Here is a 13,520-nt window from a genome sequence, read left to right as displayed (position 1 = left end):
AACGGTCTTCCCGACCTCTATCTCCCGTAGACTACGGTCCTTTAATTTGACCTTCACCAACCACCAACTATGGTCCTTCCGACCACTGTTTCTAGACAACGGTCTTTCCGACCTCTATCTCCTGCTAACTATGATCCTTCTGGCCTTCGTCGCCCACTGACTATGATCCTTCTGACCTCCATCACCAAACAACGATCTTCCCAACCTTCGTCGCCCGCTGACTAAAATCCTTCCAACCTTTGTTGCCCACCAACTATGGCCCCGCCAACCAAATGAGCATATTAATATCTCTTTTTCCAATTTTCACTGTGCAATGCACTCTATATAATGTATATTTGTTACATCAAACTAAATCCATTGCCCGAAGGAAGGGGCTCATTTGTAATTGACTGCAAACACATGAGGATTCATTCAAACTGGGCCAGGCCCATGGTTTTTCCTCTTTTTCATGAGTTTCCATGTAAAAATCTTTTGTGTCACTTATGACTCTTGCACCTCTTCTCTTTACATGTATGTGTACTAGATTTTCGTATAAAGTATAATACAATACCCAAAATATTCAAGTAAATGCAAGTATAACTTTTCTTTAAATGTTAATTGAAGCATATGTTACTTATGAAGTCAATTGTATATGCATAACTAGTATAAAAAATAATAGTTACATATGTCACAGTTTTTTTTTATTTTCACTAGAGCCTCTACATTCCACTAACCAAGCCATATATTGGCTGGATTAGATCCTACGGCTGGAAATTTTTGGAAAGCCTGTAATGGAAAAAGCACTAGAGATTATAATATAAAGTAATATGAATAAAATGCATTAATCCTATAGTGGGTTGGAATTTTCCTAAGTTATGCAGCATTAGTGTACTTCTCCCATTTTTCATCAGCTAACATAGGGTGTGAAGGAGCTGCAGGCCGTGGAATGCTATGGGAAGAATTCCATAAAAATTTCTCAGCAAAATAAGGTAAGTGAACTTAGGCAAATATTTTAGTTAGTGGTTGAAACTTTATTTGGCTGAAACCAAGTGCAGTTTGTTATTTATCTAAGTAAGGCTATTACTTTTAGTTGATGCAAAATCAAAAAACAATAAGGGAGTATTGTTGTTTGCTGATGGTAGTTCAAAACATGTTAAGGCTGAAGTGGTAGCATAAACATTAAAGAATATGACTTAGAAGGAAAGAAAAAGGATTTTATGGAATAAGAAAGAGTGCAATTGAGATTGTATACAAGAGGAAAGGAAGACAAAGTCTATAAGAACAAATTCCTAGTGAGGTGAGATACACAAACAAGGTTATAAGAATTAGTAAATATTTTATTATTGTACTTCATCTTTATTATGCTTATGACCACATTTCTATTTATTTTAGTTATTTTGTATGAACATGAATAAATATGTATGAAATTATTTATGCAGAGAGTAATCTTTATCAATGTGAATGATTTCATAAAGATAAAAGGATAAATATTCATAAACTAATGAATGAGCAAAAAAGGCAGCAAAAGCACAGCTAAAATGCGGCAGCTAAAAAGGGCAACTAAAACGTAGCAAAAGGGCAGCTAAAGCGCAGATGGCAATAAAAGCACAGTAAAAGGGCAGCAAAATGGCAGCTAAAGGGCAGCAAAAATACAGCTATGTCATTAAAAGCATATGTCGTTAGGGCTAAAAATGATGACTATATGGAAAGTGAAATAAGTTATATATGGGGATAGGCCCACACAAGTAAAGACAAAAGATCCAACGAGGTAAGCCTACACTCTCAATTTTAAAAGTTGGGAAAATTTACTCAACTCTGAATGAGAGAACACCTTCCATTCTAAAAGTTGGAAGTTGGACCCAATCTTGACTTGAAAAATTAAAAATGTGCAAAAGCTTATAGTTATTATATAATTTGTTTTAAGGTATTGAACAGTTTTGACAAGATGAATAATAATGCTAAGCACTTTTAGGCTCAATATGACACTTTAATATGTGTTTTAGCTATGTTAGTATTGTTAAGCATTTTTTATTTATTTATTATTATTTCTTACAAATTGCTTGTATATTTTATTGAGCCTAACTCATTAGCATTGGTTGTACTGTAGGAAAGGGGAATGAGCCCTTAGGACAGTAAAAAGAGGTAACCGTTCTTTTGTTGTAAATATATTTTGGGTGTGCAAAGAGATCTAAAACGAGATCTGAATGCTAGATGTACATACTTTTGGGTATGTGGGTAAATTTTAAAAGTTTTAATATAATTCTATATTTACTTCACTTACAATTGATTTTCATTAAGTGACATTATATGCTGCCTATTATTAATTATGAAATTTGATAGGTTGGCAAATTATGAGAGTCTAAATAGATTTTTTTTTTTATAACTCTATTCTGAAAGTAGTTACTCGAAATGGGTGTTAGTAAGAAGGACCCGTTTTAATTTTTGTTCTCTGGTATACTCTGGATTGACTGTTATGAGATATGCCAAACTGAGGTTTGATAGTTAAGATGCTAGATTTTATATCTCTTTATTGTTGTAAATGTTACAGCCCGCAACAATCATGAATTTATTTTTAAAAATTTTCAATTCAAATATATCATGAGAATCGTGCTCAATCAAAATATTTTTTGATGGCATATCACAAATGAATTTAAAAACTCGAAGATTTACATTAAAATTAGTGTAATACATCATATCATGATTCCAAAGCAAATCAAAATTTAAATTCAAAAATAAAACTTCACATAATTTCAAACATTTTAAAATACATCATTAAACATTTTGCATATAATAATGCCTTGCCACATTTTTTTTCCTATCTACCGACAAGAATTATTTTTTACCAACCACTGCGCTTCTCTCCTATGATTTTACATTTCATTCTCATCGACCTTTCAGCGAATGCCACGTGGAATGTTGACCACGTGGCGAGCTGCGTAACTGAAACGGTCCATAGGATCTTCGAATTTCCATAATGAATTGCGTGAGAATCGGTACCAACTGGCTGAAGGGTTTGGTGAAGACGGCAGTCCCTTAACTAGCTCGAGAGGGATAAGAACCCTAGCTCCAATTCTGGAAATTGCTTTCAATAGGCACAGCCTATTCGTCTGATTTCCGTAAGTAATCCACAATTCTATGTTGAAAAGAGCTCTCTTGCAATCTTACGATGTCATTATTGCCCAGATTTCAGGAAATTGAGCATTTTGATTCCTTTTCCAGATTTGAAAAGGCACGTTGGGTTCTGTCTTCAATCTGTTAGAAGAGAATATATGGGGAAAGGAGCGGGTTGCGTGCCGAGCAAGAAGCGGCCGCCGGCAGTGCGCACGGAGAACTCTTCGAGCGATGTGAAGAATGCACCAGTTGCTATTGAAGAGAGGAGTATTGAAATTGAGACGGCAAATAACGCTGCTCCCCCTCCGGCCGAGGTTAAGTTGAAGATCTTTATCGTGTTCTACTCCATGTATGGACACGTGGAGAGCTTGGCGAGAAGGATAAAGAAGGGGGTGGATGGAATCGACGGTGTTGAGGGATTCCTTTACCGCGTGCCAGAAACTCTTCCTCATGAAGTACTTGAGATGATGCAGGTGCCCCCTAAGAATGAGGAGATTCCAGTTATTACTGCGGCAGAGCTTACTGAGGCTGATGGAATTTTGTTTGGGTTTCCCACGAGGTTTGGAAGTATGGCTGCTCAAATGAAGGCTTTTTTTGATAGTACAGGTCAGCTGTGGAAGGAACAGAAGCTGGCTGGGAAACCGGCTGGGTTCTTTGTGAGCACTGGGACGCAAGGAGGAGGGCAAGAAACCACTGCGTAAGAATTTCTGTAAAACTTTTCCTTCTCAGTTCATTTCATATCAATGAGGAGCAACAGTACAAAGGCATTGTTTATTTATAATTGGTTCTTTATCATCCAATTGCATTACTCATAGAACATAATCTCATTATCTGGCATGTGGTTTTATGTGTTAAAATTCTCTTGATAAGTTTTCATGGCCACAATTTTGTGGTACAACAACAACAACATCAAGCCTTTGTCCCACTACGTGGGGTCGGCTACATGAATTCTTTTTCTCCATTGTGTCCTGTTAAAAGTCAAATTCTAGTTTAAATCTGATAAAGAAAGATCATTTCTAATATTTTTCTAACCAAGTCTTTTTAGGTCTACCTCTACCTTTCTTGACATAAGTCAAATCTAATACCTCTACTTCCTAACCGAGTCATCGGAAGGCCGCCGTTTTATGTGACCAAACCATCTAAGGCGACTCTCTCTAATCTTATCTTCTACTGGAGCTACTCCAACCTTTCCACGTATATGCTCATTTCGTATCCTATCTCTAAGGGTAAAGCCACTCATCCACCTAAGCATCCTCTTCTCTGCAACACATACCTTTGTATTATGCTTCTCTTTTAATGGCCAACATTCGGCACCATAAAGCATTGCAGGCCACAATTTTGTGATGATAGAGGACAAATGTGCTGTTGGTAGGTTTTTGCGTTACGATTTTTCTAGTGCTCATCTAGCATGATGCAGCGCTGTAGGGAGGATGAAACGAGAAGGGACTAAACTTGGACTTGATGAACCAATGTTCAAACTAATTTTTATCCCAAAAGCTTAAGCCTATGGTAAGGGTGAAACACTTAGTGATTCCACACTAGCATATTTTTCAATTATATAATGTGAGATTAAACCCACAATCTCATGTGCTTTAAGAAGCACTAGAGTGCTTTCTCTTATTGATCAGTGGCACAATATTCACTACTTCATTCAGCCTCTTATTTGCTTCACGTCGTATTTCATAGTTTTAGATATCTAGAAACTAGGATACAATATAATCCCCTACCAAATTCGTTTAAATATTGTTATTCAACAGCAATCATTGTCCCTGCACCAAGTTTGTCTATTGGTTAAAACAGTTCGGGAATTGGTTTTAGTAGTGTTAGTCATGGTGAGGAACATCAAAGTAGTATTCTTGTCAGAAATAAGGTAGATACTTTTTGTCCAGTAATTATGATGATACTTTAAACAAACAATCTTTGTTAAGCTAAACACAAATGAATAATAAGTGATTGTATTTAAAATGGAATGGAATCAAGATAGAATTGGTTTGTACAAATTAACTAAAAATTTGCCAGCATAGCCCTAAAGGGTGTTACATTCACTTTTACTCATGCATGCTTTATTTAAGATTATATGACATCTAAGAAATTTGATGTTAAAGCTAAAACTAAATTTCTTTTAGGTTTCTTTGCTTAATGTGTAGGCATAGCTGCTAACTTGTAAGTTTTTCAGGGCTAGTCTTTTTTATGTATATAGTCCTAAGTTGTTAGATAAGTTTCTTTTTTCCATTGCGGGTCCCAAGCAAAGTATAAAGGCTAAGGTTGATATTAGGTTGGAAACTAATCTTAAATTTATGCTAAAATCCATAAAAAAAAGCATAGTTTTTCATTGAGGGGAGAAAGCTAAATAATGAATAATACAAAATTCAAGATCAGCTAGAAAAATTGGGAATTTCTACAATAACCAAATTTTATTTGGCATTGGAATCTTGGAACTATATAGACAAGAACGTACGTTGTTGGATGAATAGGGATTTTGCATTAAACTTTCTAAATAATACAAGAGACCTGGTAAAATAATTCCTTAACATGTAAATTTAAACTCCCATGACCTTAAGATAGGATTTGTAATATGTTAAACCTCAACTTCTAGAATACTATTCATAAATGAATTTATGCTCGGTTGTCAATCGTTAAATTGATAAAAGCTGTAGTGCTAATTCATTGCTTTTATTCTAGATTATAGAACTTGTCTACTTTATGCATAATATCCATATCATCCTAGTTTATGTTAGTTTTGTACTTTCTTTTGCATTAAGTAGCCATTTACATTGCCACCTTAAGTTATACCTTATTTTTCAAGCATTATTCTCTCCAGTAACTTTTACCTTCTCACTTTATATTTTCTCAGTCTGCTTTCATCCTTATATTTTCTCCATCATATTCATTTTAGATATCTTGGGTCTATTATTCAGAGTGATGGTGAAATAGATGGGGATATTATTAGTAGAATTCAAGTTGGATGGTTGAAGTGGAGGAATGCATCGGGCATGTTATGTGATAGAAAATCCCCCTCAAACTTAAGGGAAAATTCTATAAGATGGTGGTGAGACCTTCAATGCTTGATGATGCAGAATGTTGGTCATTAAAAGAGAAGTATAATGTTAAGTTAAGTGTTGCAGAGATAAGGATGCTCAGGTGGATGAGTGGCTTTATTCTTAAAGATAGGATACGAAATGAGCATATATGTGAAGATGTTGGAGTAGCTCCAATGGAAGATAAGATTAGAGATAGTCTCCTTAGATGGTTTGGTCACATAAAACGACAGCCTTCCGATGATCCGGTTAGGAAAGTAGATGTGTTAGATTTGACTTATGTTAAGAAAGGTAGAGGTAGACCTAAAAAGACTTGGTTAGAAAATATTAGAAATGATCTTTCTTTATTAAATTTAAATGAAAATTTGGCTATTAACAGGACACAGTAGAGAAAAAGGATTCATGTAGCCAACCCACATAGTGAGATAAAGGTTTGATGTTGTTGTTATTGTTGTATTCATTTTGCGAAACATCACCTCAGCACCCCTTGGTGCATAATACATTTTGATTTTGTTTTGTTATTATAACTTCAGCTTTACTTACTATCTTTATTTGGCATCATAGGATTTTAAATTATGCTATAATTGTGATGATTCCCAAGTTTTTTCGGTTAATGATTGCTTAACTCATCATCTTTTTTTATTTTTAATTGTGAGGAACTTTAACATCATCATCATAGGGGTGGTTTGTCCTTTACTTCTGAAGTGATGTAAGATAACTAATCCTGGACTTAATCATTCTCCCACTTATTTTTATTGACCCTAGACTTATTAAATCTACTAATTTTCACTAGTGCACAAAAACGGAATGCTTAAGAAAATAAACCTGGTGCTAGTAGATGCCATTGCTTAGCACATGTCTCGCAATTTACTTTAGAATGAGCAAGAATTTATCACCGAACTTGTGATTTAAGAGAACAAATGTAGCAGTAGTTATTAATTTTTTAAATTGCACAATCAGGTATTGAGATATTTTCTAGCCATGAGGCGAGGCGTCAAATTTGAAGTGTTTAAGGCATAAGATGATAAGACTCAAAATTAAACAATCAACAACAACAACAACAACAACAAGCCTTTATCCCACTAATTAATAAAAATTAAGTAATATACTAACATCAAAATAAGATCATAACAATAAGTCTCTACTACTCTCAATTCAATATAAACAAATAGTATAAATTACTAGGATTATAATTTATGAATTCAGATGTCCACTCTCATCACTTAGTAGGTCTTCATTAGGAACTTTTATTACGTCCTCTGACCGGACGTAGATCTACGTGCGGTCAAAGGATTGTTACTCGATTTTTGCTCGGTATTTAGTCGGTATTGCTAGGTATTGTTTGATAATAACGAGGAATACCACTATGGGAAGACCAATACCGAGCAATACCGAGTAATACCAAAAAATACCGAGTTTTTCTAGAAAAAACTCGATATTTTTTGGTATTACTCGGTATTGCTCGGTATTACTCAGTATTTTGTCTTCACATAATGATATTTCTCGTAATTATTGGTATTGCTCGGTATTTGCTCGATATTTCTCATTTTGTGTCTGTGATCTTAGTGCCGGCCGAACGTAGCTCTACGTACGTTCACCGGACCAAATAAAAGTTCCTTCATTAGAGTCATCATTATAGTAAATTGATTTCTCTTATCCAACATCCTCCCATTATTCCTTTTCATCTTTGATCTCGACCATCTTTCTCTTCCCTAATTAATAAAAAGCATAATTATTTTCGCCCTTCACTTTCATCATTTTTTAATCTACAGAGCTCCCTACATCTCTTTTCAACATTTGTGGCTGTGTAGTAGAAATAGTGTGCATCTAGAAGTTAAGAATTGCATGTGTTTTATGTTCTTAGTTAGTTTGTTTTTATGTTTCGGTATAGATAAATTACAAAATAAGATTTATTTAATATATTGAATTTATAAATTAAAATTTCTAAATAATCTAAATCATAGTTTTTGAGGCTTGCCCCCCAGCCTTATTGAGGCCTACGACTCATCAGGCGCATCAGGCCAAGATGAGATTTTCGCCTTACGGATTTTTTTTTTTTGAATTGCGCCGAGGCGCGCTCCTTATTGCATTTTTTTAAAGAGTGGTAATAATATTAATTTTGATGTTATATCAAGGTTACATATATGTTGGTGCAGGTAAAAATAATTAACTTTAGTGCTATTTTAGTTGATCATTGCAATATCACTTCTCAAGTTACATTTTTTTGGGGGAAAAAACCATGAGCCTTGCATTCTGCATACAGTTACTTAATTTCAGGTTGAAAGTCTCAAATTGGCATCTGGAAAGCCATCTCATATCATAAAAGGTCAAATAATGTGGCCAAGGTGCCAGCTACCATCCAGATATACCAGACCATGCTCTTATTGAAAATTTTGATTCTGCTTGTTGAATATATCTACAAAAGAACTTTTGATTATATAGATGTCACTTGGCTTCATGAAGCCCATTGTTTAGCTGGTCCTTTTTTCTTCATTTGTCCTCTTTAGGCTTTGTTTGGGACGGCTTTTTACTGCTTCGTGAAGCAGCTTTTCAGTATTATAAAAATTATATTTTTTGTACTATACAGCTGCTTCAAGAAGCAGTAAAAGTCATCCCAAATGAAGCCTTAGACACTTTGGTTCTTAAATTTCGTAATTTAAGAGGACCAAGTTGTCCATGTGGTGAAAAGTAAATATCTAAAAAAAATATATTTTTTCTTGAACCACTTGCAGTTGGACTGCTATCACCCAGCTGGCCCACCATGGCATGCTATTTGTTCCTATAGGTTACACCTTTGGGTCCAATATGTTCAAAATGGAAGAGATCAGAGGAGGCTCACCTTATGGTGCTGGAGTATATGCTGGTGATGGTAGTAGAATAGCCAGTGAGGTCGAACTTGCTCTTGCTGAACACCAAGGGAAGTACTTGGCTTCCACCGTTAAAAAAATGGTTAAGCCTTAGTCAAACAATCAAACTATTTATTTGGATTTGTTTTCTGAGCTGATTGCAAGGTTTTGTTTTATTTTTTATGATCAATAAATAAAACTTAAAGATCTCTTATTCTCTTCTTTTCTTACATTCCTATTGTTTCTCTATTTCTATTGATGTGCATTGCTATTTACTGCCTCTTTGTGCAAGTTTTTCAAGACTACCAGCTCATAAATAATATTGCCGTTACTCATCAAATCACAAAAAGATCAAAATGATCCCTCAACTCTTTATGAAATATCATTTTGATCCCTCGATTCTTTAAAGAAAAATCAAAATAGTCTCACCAGAATTTGAGGAATCAAAATGATCATTTAATATAATTGAGGATCATTTTGATCCTTCGTAAAGAGTTAGAGGACTATTTTGATCTTTTTTTCTTTTTTTTTTTTCCTGTCAGGTGAAGTTTGCCGTTCTCACCAAAAACATGCTGAAGTTTGTGTTGTTGGTATCTTCGTTAGTTTTTTTTTAATTGTACGCTATTTTATTTTCAATTATTTAGGATGTAAAAATAAAATCATCCTATTTAAAGGATTATGGAGCTATTTTTGTCAAGACAGGGGTGATTATTGAATTTAATCTCTAAAATCAGATGTCATATAATTGAAAATAAGTTAATAGTGAAATATCAAGTGGTTGTTTTTAGATTCATTGACCTAATTTTTTTAATTAAAATCAAATTTAATCATTTATAAATATTGTTTAATTTTGATTTAAGTATAGTTCACACCCTCTTAATAATTCACGAAGGTTAAAATAAATATTCATGCTTACTTGCATTGCATTGAATCAATTGATATAAGAAATAATCTTTTTTTTATTAAATTTAAATGAGAATTTGACTCTTAATCGGATACAAATAACCAAACCGACAGGGGGAGTGCCGACTTGCTAATGAAGTCATTAGCTTGAAATAGGCATCTCCTGTTGATGGGGCCAATGACTTCCAAAAGCTAGGCAAATGACTCCTTAAATTGCGAGAAATTAATCCATGCGGAGACCGGATGCAGAGTGCCATCCGGAGACTGACCAGAATACACCATGTCAGCGGTATCGAGCCACGGTACCAAACGAAGGGGTGATGTGGCACATTTTGATTAGTCTCCGGACAACTTTCAGCATTTGCACATAATAATAAATCTCAAATTAGAGCGAGTGGCCCTCTCACCCTAGATGAGTGATTGGATTGTGTTTTTTTTTTTTTTTTCCTATTGCAACACTTCACAATATTTATTTATATTTATATTTATGTATCTTTTATTTGCCATTAGAAATGCTTAAATCATCTAAATTTATTAGCGCATATATTGTTCTATAAGTTTCCTAAAATCTCTCTTATCCCTTAGTTTAAAAAACAAAAAATCTTTTAGAGTTATTTGGTTCGATGAAAAGTGAGTGTAAAACATTCTAACTACAAATATTTTAGGAATTTTGGTGTTGGTTTGATGAAAAAGGACTGCATAATAAGTTTTTTGGTGAATTTAAAACTCACTCCGTAGATTATTTTTTGTTGGGGATGAAAGTAAATACTGCGATGAAACAAATAAGAAAATTAAAAAAAAAAATTGAAAGTAAAAGCACACCAGTATTTAATGTGGAAAAATTCAAAATAGAGAAAAAATCACGGAGTCACACCACATCGCACCAAAAAATCTATTATGAAAATAAGGAGAAATAAGTCAATATCTCTCTTCTTTCTTACACAGTTCTCACAATTTACATGTCCTAACTACTCGCAATACAAGAGAAAGTCAAGTTATAACTCCAAGGGACCCAACCGGCAAGAAAAACGAGAAAAAAAATCGTCCAGTCCACCTCGAATGGCTGCAACACCACTTTTGAGGGCTGCAGCGCTCAAGCCTCTATCATTATGATTTGTGATGCTCAAACTTGAAGCGTTGCAGCGTACTCATGGCTCCGACGCCGAATCTAGAGTGGTGCAGTGCTATGCTCTATGTCAATCGGTGCTAGGGTGCTCGGGAACACAGCGTCAGGAGCTCAGGTACACAACGTCGGGGTACTATACAAAAAAAAATAAATTTAACACTACATTTATTTTACTTGAAAGCAGACAAAAAAAAGCTATTTTTATGCTCATCCAGACAACTCCAAATGCTTCAAATATATTGTATTCATTTTACAATATATTTTATTTTCTCTATTTTTCTTTTTCAACGAACAAGCTGCCCATTAGGCAAAAAAAAAAAATCTATCTATAATATAGAGACTTACTCTTTTGCAAGTAATTGAATGTATTTTCAATTTCTTATGGATTTTTTTTTTTTGCAATTTAAAATTGTATGCTAGCATAAAATAAATAAAAATTAAATATAGTTCCAATCATCATATCTATATCTCACATCTTTTTATAACATATACATTCATTTACTCACTGCATATAGTTAACTTCTCTTCTTTAATTGTGTGAATTTGCATTCATTTTATTAATACTTTTTTCATACATTTTTAGCCCAAACTTTTGGATTCAAATCAATATGTGGGCAACATCAAAATCCTGTTTACATATATTATAGCAAGAAACAGAAAGAGAAAAGAACCATCACTAATGAATCTGAATTCCAAAAGTTTTTGAACTTCACAGCAAATTGGTTCAACCAACATTACAGTAACATGCCTAATTTGTTGCTTAATCTACCTTATCTTCTTGTGTCATTTAGGCTTCGTTTGGGACGGCTTTCTTAATGTTTCATAAAGCAGCTTTCTAGTATAGAAATGAAAATTTTTGTACTAAAAAGTTGCTTTAAGAAGCAGAAAGAAAGTCGTATCCTTAGTTTGTGAAGTCAAAACCTCATACCTCATTAACCAACCAGGTGAATACTTCTCATGAGAGTTGCAATCAAGTTGCTCCTTTCTAACTACTTGATTTTCTTTCAAAATGAGCACATCTTCAACAACCTCAAATATTTTTAGCCCTAATGTTTATTTTAACATCAAGTTGGAGGATCTCTCCATGCTCATTTTCCATTGCTTTTAGATAACATGTTATTAACTTTACTAAGTTGTCTCTGAATTCACTACATAAGTCCCTGCTAGAAACTTTAGGGCAACAAGATAAATAGAAATAGATGCTCTGAAAGAAATCATCAGTGGTTGGTCAAAGATGACATTGTAACTAGTTAGGGTATGATTATAATGAAGGTGACCATTATAGTAAAATACTTATGTTCTTCTCCCAGGTAATTAGCTGTGTAATCATTCTTTCTCTCCCCAAAGAAGCAAAGAGAGAACTAGAGGTTGGAGTCGGGTAAGAAGCACCAAGATTACCTTCTTGAAGATGCTTTTGAAAATAATTTTAACTAAGCTATATATCAATCAACATACTGCTGATTTTGTAGTTTGTGATTAAACTTGTGAAGACAACTACATCACTGCAAGAGTTTTGGCATACCCGAGGGTCTAATGAAAGAATTAAAATATAATCCTAATTATCTCATTGTCAAAAGACATAATAGAGCACTAGGCATACAATATGATGAAAGATATACAAAATTACAATGTACACTTCTTCTCAAACTAATTATTTACAACCGTCAAGAATAGTTATAATTCATCAAAATACATAAATAAGATTGGATTATCAAAATAATAAATTGAATATGCTAGCACATGATATATTCCACTCTAAACAACAACTATTCAGTCAATTATTTTCCTTTTTCTAAAATAGCAAATACTTCATAGAGTGAGCAACGAAATGCTCAGTAGGCTATCCTAAAATCAGATCATATAGATCAATGCTCATATGCATAGTTTTACAAATAAATGATTCAAATGTCTTTTTATAATTCTAATATAAAATAACTGCAACACTTAATAACATTAGTTTACTCATGCTTAGTGTTTACAATTATTAGAAGAATGACATAAGCGTAATTTGAATTTGAATTTGAATATTCATAAAAAATAATATTTCAAAAATTATCATTTGAACATTGGGAACATTAAAATGTACTTTCACATGAGTATCAATGTATATTTATCAACATGAATATCACTTGCACTTGAACTTATCTAACTTAACAAAATATACAACACATGAATTATGAAATATGCATATCCTGATATCTACTTATAACTCTCTTTTTCACTTATGCCTCCCAAAGTGAACCCTGTCACGACCCGACCCGATCCGGGACGGATCCCGCTCGCACCGGATCGCGGCACGGAACGAACAAACTGACTGACCAGGATTTGGCTTTGGAATTTGCTTACTGAACTAAATCTTCCAAATTATTTCAACTCAAACACCAACACACAGAACAGACCAGAGCTACTATGAATCATCAAATGTTTTTTTTTTTATAACTCCACTTCCACTTATAACTCCCTAAATATAACAAAAATAGACAGAACAGAGAGGGTCAACATTATTTATAGTATACT

General features: G+C 33.8%; 1 protein-coding gene across 1 annotated transcript; it reads left to right on the top strand.

Annotated features, from left to right (window-relative positions):
- Positions 1-2,939: 2,939 nt before the first annotated feature.
- On the top strand, positions 2,940-9,190 carry LOC110105433 (probable NAD(P)H dehydrogenase (quinone) FQR1-like 2). The gene is made up of 3 exons (XM_020834942.2): positions 2,940-3,095; positions 3,199-3,787; positions 8,861-9,190. Exons 2-3 carry the CDS (start codon positions 3,249-3,251, stop codon positions 9,087-9,089), a joined length of 768 nt encoding a protein of 255 aa, XP_020690601.1. The 5' UTR covers positions 2,940-3,095; positions 3,199-3,248; the 3' UTR covers positions 9,090-9,190.
- The last annotated feature ends 4,330 nt before the right edge of the window (positions 9,191-13,520 follow it).

Source organism: Dendrobium catenatum, unplaced genomic scaffold, assembly GCF_001605985.2.
Source record: "Dendrobium catenatum unplaced genomic scaffold, ASM160598v2 fragScaff_scaffold_621, whole genome shotgun sequence".
Lineage (NCBI taxonomy): Eukaryota > Viridiplantae > Streptophyta > Magnoliopsida > Asparagales > Orchidaceae > Dendrobium > Dendrobium catenatum.
Note: the sequence above shows the minus strand (reverse complement) of the source record. Positions and strands in the feature narration are given on the sequence as shown.